General features: G+C 36.7%; 1 protein-coding gene across 6 annotated transcripts in view; it reads left to right on the forward strand.

Moving 5' to 3' along the window:
• DMD (dystrophin) overlaps positions 1–15340 on the forward strand; it is a 1208865-nt gene that overhangs the window by 174529 nt on the left and 1018996 nt on the right. For all 6 annotated transcript variants that reach the window (XM_074905425.1, XM_074905436.1, XM_074905445.1 and 3 more), the window contains exon 2: positions 15145–15206. In XM_074905425.1, coding sequence (XP_074761526.1) covers positions 15145–15206 — 62 coding nt within the window. The remainder of the gene's footprint in view (positions 1–15144; positions 15207–15340) is intronic.

Below are 15340 nucleotides of genomic sequence, written 5' to 3' on the forward strand. Positions count from 1 at the left end.
GGTATGTGCACACCAGACTTTTATAGGAACAAAATGATCCCTTCTGTTTTGTTCACAGCACCTGTGGTGATGCCACATGTTGGGGGGCTTTTTTTAATATGCTTTACACATTGAGATGATGATTTCAGAGAACTGTCATCAGTTACTCCAGGACCTCTTTTATAGTTGCCTGTTCTGGACTCAGCCTCATGTTGGCATTGTTTAGAACACTTTTCCCTGGATGCACCACTTCGTCTTCAATGTTAATGGCTATCTTTTTGCTGGCTTATTCAATTTTGTGAGGGCTTCCCAGTCTTCTTCACAACTGGATGATGTTCCTGGCATTTCATGGCCTGAAAGAGTCTTCTTTCTCCTCCCTCATTAGGGTACCTGGAGGTCCCAGATGTTGCCTTGTCTTCATTTTGAAAAGTCCATTAAACCTTAAACTTTCCTAGGTGTTCTTTAATCTGCTTTATGTTTGTAAATAAACTATTCCTCGAGTTCCATAGAAATTTAGCTTCTTTAATAACCTTGGGCATAGAACATTGCCAAAGGCTTTGCTGGAACCTATATATATGATGTCCCCTGGGTCCCCTTTACACTCACCTCCTGACAGCATCACTGAACTCCAACAGGTTGCAGGCTGAATTTCCCTTGACTGTGGAGTCAGCCTGACTCATTCCCGGTTTATCTGCATGTCCAGTGATCTTACTCTTCATAACAGACACTTCCGTCTTAACAGGAATGGAAGACAAATAAACTAGCATATAATCCCCAGGATCTTCTCTGGAGCCCTATTCATGGGTTCTGCACTGGCAACCCACCACCATGATGTCTCAGCTGCCATTGGTAATGGCAGGTTTCGTGCCTTAGACAGCTATTTTTCAGTTTCTCGTTGTGATTCTTTCAGAAGTTTGAGCATACCTACCAGCCCTGGTGACTTATTGCCATATAACTTACTAATATGGCCTCATACTTTCTGTTTATTTCAAATTGATGCAATTCCTGTGGTTACCCACTACAAAGAACGTGTCAGGAGTGGGGATCTTAGCATCTTCAGCGGTAAAGATCAGTGCAAAGATCAGCGTCTCTGCAATGGCCTAGTAATCCCTCAGTACTCATCCATCGGCTTGCTGTCTGTCTTCCTGATTCTTACGTACTTTTTACTACCGATTTGTGCAATCTATACAAAGATGAAAATTTTAATCAAATTCTTTTTCAGCTCTCTTAATTGCCTGCTTACATTTTAGCATTGATGTTGAAGCAGCTGAAAGTTTTGCACTTGCTCCGTTGTTTAATATTGCACATGCTTATCAACTTACTTTGTTGGTGGTCCAATTTGCTTTTCTTAATTTTTGGGTTGTGCAGTTTTTCAGAGGCATACTCAATCTTTACTTCACTTTGAGTATGGGGCTTATTTTATTCAGTTTGATACTGCTGTTTGAGATTATGGAATTGAATCACTAGAAAACTGCAAAGTAATAAAGCTGTTATAACAGTCAAGTAAGTAATTCATATAGAATTTACTTTTTGTACTGTTTACTTTTTAACGATTCTGCAGTTTGACTGTTTTTGATGGATATTCAAAATGGTTGTAGCTTGAGATATTCTAGTAGCTGTCAAGGCCACAATGTAACAGTTTTAGCTCCTTGGGTGAGATTATCAGTAGTTTTTGGAGATGAATCCTCATTTCCTCTCTCTTTCCTCTCCCAGTAAACTACCCATGTATTTTCACATTTGTTTAACATGTATTTGGTGTTTCTATTTAAAATATTACTTTTGGCATGTTCCTATTGAGAAGCTGCTGCTTTAGACATCATTGGAAAAACTTTCTGAATGGGATATAAATACAGTTTGAATTAGGTCCCCTTCTTATGCACATAATTCTGGTTCCTGCAAAACAAACCCCTTGTCAAACCATGTCAAACAAAGGCTGTGTAGAAGAACAATTTGTTTGTTTGCCATTGTATGGCATTCCTGTTCCCATCTCATTTTGCTATTGTTCAATGAAATGTTTATGCTGAACTTACCAGGGGCATGAAAATTCACAAATAAAATACATATGCCTTTTCCTTATATTTTTTTAAGTTTGTCTTTTTACGCATGTTATAAATTGAAGAAATATAGTTGTCTTGGAAAGCATCCATTAAATTATAACCCATTTTTCAAGTTTGATTTCCAAGGTTTAGGACATCTAATTATTCTCATCTGACTTCAGTAATATTCGTGCATGCTCAGATCTTTCAAATTATAATACATGTCCTTTTTTTCATGCTTCTATTATTACTTTATTAAAAATACCTATACATTTCAATATCAGTATACACAACCAAAGCAGTAAAATGACAAGTAATTCCTAGTGGAAGTCAGTCCTGAAACTTCTGTGCTGCACATTTTGAATATTGTGATATAAACGTAATGCATGGGGAGACTGGGCGATGCGTAGTGAAAGAGCAGTTGCCTGGAACATTGCTTCAGTCTATGAAAGGAGACATTTTACCAGGGTCTGAGAGGAGTGGTTTGGGTTCCTGGCGGCAGGGGGAGCAGAGGGCAGTGTATGTCTTGGTGATGTGTTTTTCCTTCTTTCCTTCCCTCCCTCTGCCAGATTGTGTGTTTTCTACCCTGTACAGCCCTAAATGTTTTCAACTGGTCCTTTGTACAATCCTCCAAGGTAGAAGCCAGAGCTTAAGTTCCAATATCTATTCACTTCTGTTCCTCTGTTAGGATGGATGTGATCAAAATATCTATGTGATGTGACTGAGATGCCCCTAGAAGGCATTAGGCTACAAAGAAGATTACTGTTGCAAAAATATTGGAATAGAATAACAATATGTTTCTTGAATGTAGTTTATGATGTTGTGAAATGTCACGCTTGCCTTGAGTTGTCTAGACTGGAAAAGAACAGCTGTAAAAAGAATGACAAATAGATGTTTTTTCTTCTTTTTCTGTACTGAATCTATATTAAGGAGATGCAGCTCCTCTCAGTAGAGCTGATGGGTTGGCACTGAATTGAAATAAAAATCAATGTTTATAATAGGTAACTGTCCTAACATCAATACTAATATTTCTTAATCTTCACTTAATGTTATAGATATGAAATCCTTTACTGCGGGTAGCTATGAACAATGTACAAAATGAAGAATCCCTAATCAATGTATATAGGTGGCAAATGTGTTAATTAGCTAAAATGTTCATGTCTGGTGCAGCCAGAAAATCCTAGTTTCAGTTTGGAGGGCTTGAGATCTGCATGAATTAAATAAATAATCTATGTTGCTATTGCAAATATTTTTGTAACTTCCTCAGACAATGCCCAGTTAATGAGAAGATGAACAGTGTTCAAATAAAATTTTAACAAATATTTCACTTGTGATTCAAATGTTCTGATGTGAGGTAATAACTTTAATGAGATGTTACAAAATCTAATGATGTTACCTTTCTAAAAATTGCTTCCTCTTTTACTTTGCCCCTTCCCTGACATTGAAAAATTCCTCAATATATGGATAAGGGAATTATATCTTTACTTACTCTCTATGTCCCTGTTTCTTTTCTTTTAACTAATTCTTTGTACTCCACCCTCCCAAGATAACTTTAAGATGTTGTGCTTTATGCCTATGTATGAATGAACTGTGTGTCCAGCCCCAAAGTGAGTATTCAGATTAACAGAATCCAGTGCGCTAATGTGAGATAGATGGGGTTTGGATAGCATTCCTTACTACTTTGCATTAGTTCCTTAGACAACTTTAAAATAATCCAATAAGTATCTACAGAGTTGTAAACCATATGTTTAATAATACAAAGCGAAGTATGTTGTTCCAGTGTTACTATAGACATTAAAATGTTCATAATTTGGACCTATGCCTGAATGCTGAGAAAGAAATGCATCCTGTACCTCCCTCATGTATATTGTAGGCTGCCTACTTCTGAATGCAGTATTTGATAGACAGATATCAGACTAGAAACCAACTCTATGAACTGTGTAACTTTGTAGGTAAAGATGGTATGTCACCTAAAAAGCTTCTCTTGTCTACAGTGATGTAATTTCTACATTTTAATATGCCTGTTTCATATATTGGGTTTTCCCCACTGGTTTCTGGGGAAAAAAGTGGTTGGATCTATTGGTGGCTCTGAGCACATTGATGAATTCTAACTTTAATACATTTGTCTTAAAAATACTGAAAAGTACATCTTTGTAATGGTGGTTACCATATTTGGGATGAAGAGTAAAACTGTTTTCTACTGTGCTCTCATTTTTCAATTTATTAGTAACAAAAAAGATGTAAACATCTTCCCCCCACCTCCTTCTTCCAATTTGAGTGTTTCTTCTTTGTGCTGGTGGCCAAACAGTTAATTCCCAACTAAAACTATAAAATGAAAAAGAGAAGCTTCAAAAAGAAGCTGAAGGAAGAGTCTGCAGTAAACATTATAGCTGTTTGCAAGGTGTTACTTATGAGCTGCCTAGAAATTCAATGACTTTCTTTTTCCTTTCAAGGACACTTGATATTATAGGTGATAGGGGATGCACATTTAAAATGCTTTGTAATCCAGGTTTTCTATCAAGTGCTGGTATTTAGACTTTTATTTAATTTGTATTATCCTTGTCCTGTATGAAACAGTAGCAGTTTTCCCAAATGTGGGGTAATAAGAGACAATCATGTACAGTATACTGATCAATTAAACACTCAGACCTTAATGTGTATTTCTGAAAATTTAAGATTCTTCTGTCACTTGTACAATTGAGCTGCTACAAACAGTATAAAGTAACTGTGAAATGGAAAGGGTTTTAGAGGAATTAAATTCTATTCTATTAGCTTTTTTCCCCACTCCAGTATCAACAGGGCCTTTTAAAATGCTTTCTCTTTGACTGTCCTTTCTTTTCTCCCCTTGAGAGAGAGGGATGCTTGGGGATGGTGAGAGGAAGCCGAGACCTTGCAACGTGCAATCTGTAGTAGTTCTCTCTGAATGAAATAAATCACAACTGTGGTTTAGACACATTCATATTACTTTGGTTACTTCAGATGAGGTGAAAACAGGAGTGGAGAACACTGACCACTTTTAATTTATACAGCTGTTCTTAGGGTCATGTTTTCTTTTTTTTTCACAGTTTTGCAAATGGTGTGTAATAAGTTGAAGCCTAGCTGTGTCCCAGTAAATGGTATCAGCTTTGCTATGGCAGTGTCTTCACTGTAAGAACAGGGTGTGTGTATTGTAAACAATTGCATATTAACACCTTGGTCTCATTAATTGCAAACTTCTCTGATACATGTCTCTGTGGCAGCTTCTACTAATTAACTCAGACACTAATTGGATCGGATGAAATAAAGTAGACAGCAGTCACTCAAGCAGACTACAAGAGCCTGTTCTCTAAGTGCTTTTGACAGAGGAACAAAAACCCAACTTGAAATATTACAGACGAGCGCTAGCCACCACTGTGTACTTAGCACGGTTATTTGTAATGTATATTTTAATACCAACTGAAACAAATGTCCCTCCATGTATGGTTAACCCATCCTCTTTTGTCTGTGTTCAGCACGTGTGTGACATGAATTCTGATGGCCTGTGACCATGTAAAACATTTGTCTGAACTTTTTTGTAGGAGAAAATCAGAAAATCTGGGAGAAAATACATAAAAATCAAAGAGTTCCAAGCTTTGCAACTATGTATCACTAGGTGGCATTTGCTGAAAACAGTACAGCAATTTCATTTTTACATCAGAAGCAAGCTTGTGTGAAACACTAGGTACTAGGGTCATATTTTAGACTCTGATTACCTGTTTTAGATCCTGACGTTTCTTTCAGCTTCCCTTGTTATTGGTCAACAGTCTATCATTCAGAAAGTTTGTGTGCTCCTCTTTTCCCTTTCTGATGTATGCTGCTGTGACTGGCTCATGAATAAAACTTACTATCCTTGGTCCCTTGTCCTTTATTGTTCATATTTGAACATAAATAGAAACCTAGATGGTAAAAATCTCCAGCTAAGGGAAGACATAGTCATTCTGACAGCAAGCATTTATCTTCTGTTTTCTGAACAAAACAAAAATAATTGTGTCTTTTTCATAGAAGCTATAAATATGAAAATCATGTATAATTTTATCTAGTTACATAATCTTGACTTTTTATTTTTAATAATTATTCTCTGTTATAATAATACTCTCACACAGTGCCTCTGTCAAAGCTTACTCTGAAGTGTCCTGTTTATCAACTAAATGCTGGTCTGCCTTCCAAAGTTTAAAAAACACAGACGAACAAAACCCCAAGAAACCTACAGCCTCAGTGTCCTGGCAAGCAAAGTTCACTGTCAGCCACAGCTCCTTTATTACAGTTTTCCTACTCACAGTACATATAACAACTTTTCTGGTGAAAACCGTAAAGATTAGAGCCATCTAAAGTTTTTCAAAACCAAGTTTCTTATTTTGTGGGGATTTTTTTGTGACATTGCTGAAATACAGGATCTGCTAGTGCTGCTGTTTTCTGGTATGTAACTTTTCCCGCAGCAGTGACAGGAACATTTATCATGATCGGGTTTACTTCGAGCCAGCTTGGTAACAGCAACCAAGGTGAGAGCACTTGCTTTCACTTTGAATTAGTTGCAGCAATTCTCAGATCATTGGTACAGAGGAGTAACAACGCTTATTATGGGTTGTCACTAAATGCACTGTGTACACAAACCAATTTTATTAGTCTTTGACTGATGAGGATTTTCCTAGTGCTGGCTGTATGTTAGGGCCCGCAAAGGGACTGCTGCTGCCATGCTACCTGCTTGGGCCCATCAATCTGTCCTAATGCTGCAGTCCTTCCTCTGCAAGGAGCAGCATATGAAAATACATATGTGCTCTGAGGAGGGAAATAAACCCCTGATACTGATTACCTCTTTCTTCTGCTAACAATTCCTGTTTCTCTGGGAAGGGACAAAAATGGGTTAAAAGTAATAACAGCTGAAACCGCAGTTAATGCAGCCAAAATGTATTTAATCTGTTTATCATATCTAGTCACTCCTTCAAACAAGTTAAACCTTTTTTTTTTTTTTTTTTTTTTTTTTAAATGTCAGTTAGGTTCTACCTTTTTGTCCAAGTCAGACCAACAACCAGAGAGTAAATGTTGCTTCCTTACTCTGAGAAGAGTGTGATCTCTGCTAATCGACCTTAAAAGTCCTTAGTTGTCTTTGGGAGATGAAAGGATCAAAGTATATTTCATCAGCTGTGGTGAAAATTGCAGCTTTGGATTATGGAGTTACAATAGGTTTTGTGTATAAAATAATAATAATAGTAGTAGTAAATTTATATGGCCAAAGGCATACCTGTTGATTTTATGTAACGTCGCATGATGTATCAGCAGTTTTTAACTTGTGCTTCCCTAATCTGTAAACAAGAACAGAAACAAAAATTTCTGTTTAAAATAATCCATCAAGAAATAGCAAGGTATTTTCCCCCAATATACTCATCTATACGCATCTATCAACTGCTCCTACTTTTCTTTCACATTTTTGGTAATATTGGTGACCTTCCTCAAATTCTCTGTGATATTTTAATGATTTATTAGAGTTTATAGCGCTAAGCAGACTTATTCTGCAAATGCATTCTGTTGCTTTTAACAAAAAAATGCTTTCTAATTGTCTTTATTGATATTTTTTCAAAGTACTTGTACGTACTGGCAACATGATTTCATTCATGTCTGACTGACAAAAAAGTTGATAATATAGTTAAAACACACAATATTCTGCAAGTTCCAGGAAGCTGCAGTGGTTTCAGCTGGTATTTCACTTTCTAACTGTCATGGGGGTTTAAGTGAAGAAAAACATGTAAGATCATTTTTAGATGTAATATATAATCTACAGTATTCAGAAAATACTATTAAAATGATGATATGATGCTAAAATAAAATGTATGTGATATTGAAAATAGATAATAAAGGGGACGCTGCTCATATACAGCTGAATATCTAAACGAATATTGACATATATTTCCATTTAAAGATAACTTAAGTCATAAGCTGAACTCCTCCCCTTTTGAGCACCATCTTCTCAAGGAGAGATCAATTTGTTCTTGAATTTTGCAAAGTGGTTTATCTTTTGCAGAGAAATCTGATGTTTTGAAACACTAGGGCTTTTTATATTGCATTTTAGGAGCGATTTCCTTTTGGGAAAAACTTCCACAATCCAAAGTAATTTCTGATTAGAAAAGAGTAAAAGAAAACCCACAAACCAACCCAGTAAAGCTTGTGTTTGCAAAGCTGTCAATAACTAGGAGAGCAGTGTATTTTTGGTAGAATGTGGTTCAAAACTCTTTCAAGTCCTCATTCTTGAAAGCCTAAAGGAAGGGTGGGTCATCAGCATTTGAGGTGGGTATCCTGTCAGTATGGTGTTACATGAGATGGGAGAGATGAGCACTCCTACCCTGTTCCCATGCCCTTATGCCACTGATGATGAGAGATATGAAATCAGGGCCCTCTTCCAAAGAGTACTTACCTCCTATGAAAAAAATCAGAAGGAAGGAAGTCTTAGGAAGCTTTTCAGGAGATTTAAAAAAAAAAAAAAAAAAAAAGTGTTGGTTTTTTTTTTTTTTTCTGTCTATTGATGCCTTCTCAGCTTTTTTTGCAACCTACACAGCGAAGTCATTAGCTACTCCACTTAACAGCCAGCCCATGGGGCCCTTCAGGAAGGTTACTGCCTGTTAGCAGTTCTGCTCCTTCCTTCTGAGTCAAATCCATAGACATGAAGAAGTATAATCAGTTCCCAATGTGTGTTTGTATGTGGTAGTCCAGAGGAGGAGTAGGCCAGCTGCTGGGAATAACGTTACCAATGTATGAATTGGAGCTGAATACCCCATGTTGTGTATACTTAAGATGTTCTGGAAATGTGAAATGAAATTCTGATTATTTTCTTTATTGTATTTTATTTGTTTAATTCATTGAAATTGTGCTCCTGCTTTTATACCGGGACTTGTACCTGCTACAATTTATTTAGGAGAAAGGGCTGAGAAATGGTGGGGAGGCAGGGTGTTTTTAACAAACAAGCAGCAAAGTACATGAATTTGTTTAAACCTATATCTGTGTGTACATTTCACAGCTGCCCATTATTGTTTTAGGGATCGTATGTAGCTTGTTTGCATTATCCTGGTATTTTTGGATGATAGTAAATTTTTTTTGTGTTTTTTTTTTTAAAGTGGTTAATGGCCTGGGGAGGCAGATCACACTACGCTGGTTTGCTGCACATGCTTCGACAGTTCTTTTAGTCAAGTCCACTGCTTCCCTGCATATGATCTTCTAGCTAACAGATATCACAAGCAATGCCACATCTGTTTTTCTTTCCAGAAAGAGTTTGTCTCTGCCTTTTCCCATCCCACTTCTACTTCTCCATGCCTTTTTCCATTTTTTCCCCACAAACCAGGGAAAAGGTGTTTCCCTCCCATTCTGTCTTCTATTCTACCCCTTCCTCATCTTTTTTTATTGTTCTTGTTATTTTCTTTTCCTCTCTTTCCTTCTGTTCCAGGCTGGCACTCCATTGTGTTCTTTATCCTCTATGCTTCTCCTGGTTTTTTTTGTACCCCATGACATCCATACTCATCATAAAACTCTGTAGTTTTTCCCTAAATAGCTAATTAGGCAAAGTTGGGTCATAAGAATGAGACCTTATACAAACACTTGTAATGCTTTAAAGAAATAAAAAATAAAAAGGAGAAAAGTCAGGAAGCAGTTTCCCTTAAACATTTATAATGAGAAAACAATTCCAGCTAACATAAGGAAATTAGAAAAATAAAAGGCTTTCTTATCCTGGGGTTCAATGTAGGCCTATGGTGTCAGCAGAAATCTTGTAGGCTGGGTCTTACAGCCATTCTCTCTTCTGTCCCCTGAGCAGTAAATGGAATCCCTCTCTCTGAGTGCCTGTATTTGAAAGAGGGGATGGGGGGGAGCAGACTTCAGTATGGTAATACCCCTGATCCTTTCCTAAATTTGCCTTCAATCTTACGGAATGTCCTCAGAAATTGTTGATACATTATTTCTCAAAGGACTGAGGTGGGGGTTTCTTCTTGTTGTTGTTGGTTTTTTTTAATATTAACAAGAGTTTTCTGGATGCTAAATTCTCCCATTTCTCCTGAGCTTTTGAATAGGTTCATCAGTGTTTTGAAAAGCCTAAGATGGTCTGATTATGGTGATTTGACTCAGGTTCCACAGTAAAGTCTCAAGGGGTAGTATATGGATCAGGGAGTTTTAAAAGTATTCAGATAAAGTCAACACACTGCTCATCAGTATATTTATAGAAGATGGACAAAGAATTGTCTGTTACATATTGCCTTACATGAGCAATAGACTTAAAATCATTGGCTGTCTGTCAAAGCAGTCTATTGTATTTCCTGTCAGCTTGTGAATGTCTTGGATGACCTCAATGACTAAGAATCAAAGCTAGTCCACTCACATATCATTCAGTCATTGTATTGCATTGATTTCTTCTTCCCCCTTCAGTTAAGCGAGAATGGGAAGGGAACATTTCTCAGCAGTTGTAGTTACTGGAATAGTATTGTAACAATATGCTAGAAATCTCTAAGAATAGTGAGTCGATGGAGCCAAAGTATCAATGATGTGACTATCTGTGGCCTCTTTTGTTCCTAGTGCTCCCACCATTGCTGGTATTCGCTCCCACCCACTGAAGCAAATCCTGGCCTTTTCTAAATCTGCATTGTTGGGCTGCTAGAAAATAAAATAGCAATTTTGATGGTTTTATTCTCTAAAGTGCAGTGTTCCGATGAACCTGCAGCTGCTGTGAATGAAGGAATTGACACCTACCTTAACAACATTGTTTCAAAGTTTACAGTTAGTCTATGGGAATCTTTTTTCTTTTTCTTTTTTCTTCTTTCTTCATGATAGTACCTGGTAGACAAAACATAGCTATTCAATTATTGTTTAATCCAGCTCAAGGCAACACGTGGGTAACAGAATAAGACAAGTCTCCTTTCAACCTGTGATGGAACTGCTTACTGAAGAGTGTGTAAAATCTTCAATCACACAACTAAGCCTCCTATCACTGCCTGTCTATGCAGTGCTTTAAATATTCTACCCATATTATGTAATGTCTTTATTGATATCCTAAAGACAATGCTTTGTTTGTTTCAAATTAAAGTTTATAATCTGAGGCTATGGATCATTTCCCATATTCCTGAAGGGCCAATGCACTTTCGTTCCTAAGCCACTTGCGTCAGAAACCAGTACCCACATCTGTGGAAGGTAAACTGCAGATGGTAGGAGGGATGCAGTCTTGATGTTGCAGTCTATAGGCAGAGAGGCTGTGAAGCCTCCATCCTTGGAGATATTAAAAACCAGACACAGTGTGGTCCTGGACAATCTGCTGTAGGTGACCCTGCTTGATCAGGGGAATTGGACCAGATAACATTGAGAGCTCCTTTCCAACCTCAATAATTCTCTGAGTCTGTGAAAGCATTATTTATTTAAGTGTGTCAAGAGTAAGAGAGGCTGAAGATCCTCTAGAAAAATAGGGAAGGATGCACCAAAAAGTGGAAGTTTCCTTCCCCTCACTCCACGTCTTCCGTGGGAGAGCGGCTTTTATCATACAAATGGAATGATGTAGTGACATGTATACTGTATGTTTATGAACCTTGGTTCATTTAAAATCTGCTCACTACTTACCAGCTCACACTGTTTCAAAGGATTGCTTTTGATATGACTTGTTAACATTGCTGTATAGTTTCAAAATAGTATCTAGAGTATACCAGATATTTTAAAAGATTTTTTTTCCTGTTGCCATTTTTTTTATTTAATATGTTTGGTGGTATTTGAGGGGTGTGTGTGTTGGAAAAATAAGTGTAGTAGAATGTGTGGTTTACTATGAGATGACAAAATAATGGGGGGTTTTGTGGAAAATAGAAGGGAATTTCATTTACGTAGTAGGTTGCAAACATAAGCTATTTCATTAAGTATCTAGGAAACTTGCCTGGTAAATAATTGCCATTAATAACAGCATCTTTGTCCCACTGAATCCTAATTGCATGTTCTTAAGCATTCTTCATTGTATCACTTGTGTCTATTAGCCTTGCCACCTGATTAAATCTTAGAACTGTCCTTTGTCAGATGATTAGCTCCATTAATACTGCACATTCTTTCCTGGCCATAATTTCTCATGAGCTCTAGCCTGGAATAATACTTTTAAAGCCAAATGTGCAGTTAGCTAATTCAAGAGGTTTGCATTCACAGTTGCAAAACTGGATGCTCATCCTACCAGAAATATATCAGAACTGTAAGATCCATTTGGGAATGTGTTCTAGTTAGAACAAGGTCTGTTCAGTGGTATTAGAGGCTCTAGTGCATGAAAATCACATAAATCTCACAGATCAGTCTTTTTTTTTTCTGGAAGGCTTTATATAGGCCTCAGTGTGTTAAATTTCTGAGCTGATAGCCTACAGAAAGGAGGTTAAGCCTGTTCCATTCTATGTCCAGCATTTTGCGAAAGCATATTTTTGCTGTGGGAAGTGATTACATTATTATTGCGATAAAGTAATTCAGGATCCATGAAGTGTTTTATGTTTAGATTTAACCTGAAGACAGACAGTATGATGTTCTGCAATTCTTCCAGCTTGAAAGAAAAGAAGTAGACATACTATATTATTCTTGAACAGCCCAAGGAATTACCTGCCTGACCATTTGATTATTCATATTGACTCACAGTAAAAACACCTGCAAGGGCATTTATCGGCTCGCTGCTGAAGGATCTGTTATAAACAGCATTATGGAAGTGGCAGATGAGTGTTCTTGGCACGTTTTGACAGCATCCAGACAAATGTCATTCAGCTTCCACATCTAGCATTCAGTCTGTAAATCTGGGTTAGGAGAACATGCTTACTGTGGGGAAATCATGCCATGCATAACCAAAAGATTGATTCCTTTTTAGGTTAGGAGGCTGTCACTAACAAATTGCTGTGGTATAAACTTGTCAGAACAAGCATCTAGAGATAAAAGTATTTGAAATGATCTCTGTGTATACATGACAACAATGGAATAGATTGGTGTTTGCAAAGGTGGCGAAGCATTGCCTGAACTTTGAATAAGTTTCAAATATTCAGATTGTGGTATTAACTCTTATTTTCCTCAGGAGACACTGTTTTTTATTAGCTTAATGGACATGAATTAATTGGTGACTAGCAGTTAAATCTCTGGCATATATTTTTGTGGAAAAAAATCCCCACACACTGTTGCCGAATATACTGTTACAGTATCTGGGGTGGAAAAGTAGAAGCTTGAATATTTGAAAGAGGTGGTTTTCCTCTTTCCTTTTCCCTGCTAAATGCCACATACTTTTTTCTTCTACTGCTTTTTAAGGTTGCATTTGGCATTTTTATCAGAGGTGATTAAACAGAAGTAGTTATTTATATGTAATATTTTATATGAAGTTGCTGAAGAAGTTTGTAATACAACATCGGATTGAATTTTCTATCTTCCACCAAAATGCATCTTCCTTCTCCCATCTTCTGTGTATTGCACATGGCTGGAGTAAGTCAAAACTCATATAATAAACAGCTTAAAACGGTCAGCAAAGAGAGAAGTGATGCTTGTGGGGAAAAATACTACTTTTAACATCTTTAGCATCATTTGTTACCAAAAGCATGCATCTCTTCCACATGCTGTTGCTTTTTGATTAATATCTATCCAAATCACTTTCAGCCAAGGGATCAAGCAAGCAGCGTTATTTGGGATACACAGCAGTAGAACTTTAGAAAGTTTATTGTAGCAAATACTCATATATTAGTGGTGGCAGAATGTATGTAATGCTTGATGTAATGCTATGGCATGTTTCCATTAGTGCTGTTGTGTTGTCAATCTTTTCAGTCATGATCACCTGAAAACAATTAGAACACTCTCTTTTCTGTATGCAGAAGGTTTTTATAATGAAGTAGTACCTTTACAAACTCTAGAATTATTTTTTCATGAGTATATTGTATTGTTGAGAATGGAAAACATTCTTACAAAAAGGCACTTTTAACGTGCTATTGAGGTGGAGTTTTAAGAACAAAAGATATGTTTGTATCAAAAAGATTTGCCTTGTCTCCTTGGAGGGGTGGAGGGAGGGAAAGCAAAGTACATTATTAATGCTGTGCATTTCTCATGTAGCTCATCTTTACCTGCCTTTCAAATTCAGCTGAATCCATTAACATTATTAATTGCTGAACATTTCAGATGGGAATTTAATATCCCTTTTTATTTAAGAAGTGTAGAGAATTTTACTGCAAACCAAAAGGCAGCATTGACTGAGTTTTATTTTAGTACAAGCATTCTGCAGCCTTTTCCACATATGCCCTTTATTCTAGTTCAGTTTGACTTTGTCATACAAAGAGGTCTCCCTTTCTGTTTCATTTCAAGGATGATGTCTAATAGATCTTTCTGAGCAAATACTTATTAGGTTCTAATTTGAAGGTATCTTTCTCTTCCCATCTACATAATATACATCAGAATTGTACCTTTGTGTGTCCAGTTCCATCCTGCACCAAGACTGCACTTATAACTTAGATACAGAAATCAAGGCCTAAGATAATCATCTCCCTCTATAATTTTTTTTTCTGTTAAAGAACTGAGAAGGAATTTCATGTATGCTTGAAAAAATGGGTGGATTTTTTTTCTTTTCCCACCGATGAAAAAATATATAACAAATTGTGACAGATAAATAGCTGCAAGGCAGGAAAGACGTAAGGTATGGCAGGAGCTCTCAGTGGAGAACTATCATTGTGGTCCAGAAGGGTTCGCTTCCTCGAGAAATTTGAGGACATTAATATAAACTTGTTATTTCAAGTACTTTTCTGAAAGTGCTGTAGAAGAGTTTCCTGCTGCCAAAACCATTGGGTAAGATGTTTTTTAAATACTTCTGTGAAATGAAAAATTTGAATGGGATTATTTCAGATCCTACTGCAACATGTTCTTTTTCAGAAGAATAGTAACTACAGCATGGGTGAGAAGAGCTAAGGATACAGACCATGACTATGAAGCGAACCTATCGACTTTCAAAAATACATTGATATAATTGTCATGGATCAAAAATGTATGAAGAGGTGCCCTGAATGTGCTTGAATTGTTAGCAGTAGCTTTACTACAAACCAAGACTGAAGCTTTAACCAATAATATTGCATTGTTTTGTTGAATAATTCTAATGAAGTGCTTTACTTTTCTCTGGCAGATGAACGAGAAGATGTTCAAAAGAAAACATTCACAAAATGGATAAATGCACAGTTTGCTAAGGTAATTAAATATTTTTATTTATTTATAAACCAAAATATGTTTTGTATATTTGTAAAAATACCCTGATATTCCTCTACTGAGGCTTAATTTTCAAGGTAACAGTTACAAATTTTAGATATTGTGGAATGCAGTTG

Source organism: Athene noctua, chromosome 1 (assembly GCF_965140245.1).
Source record: "Athene noctua chromosome 1, bAthNoc1.hap1.1, whole genome shotgun sequence".
Taxonomy (NCBI): domain Eukaryota; kingdom Metazoa; phylum Chordata; class Aves; order Strigiformes; family Strigidae; genus Athene; species Athene noctua.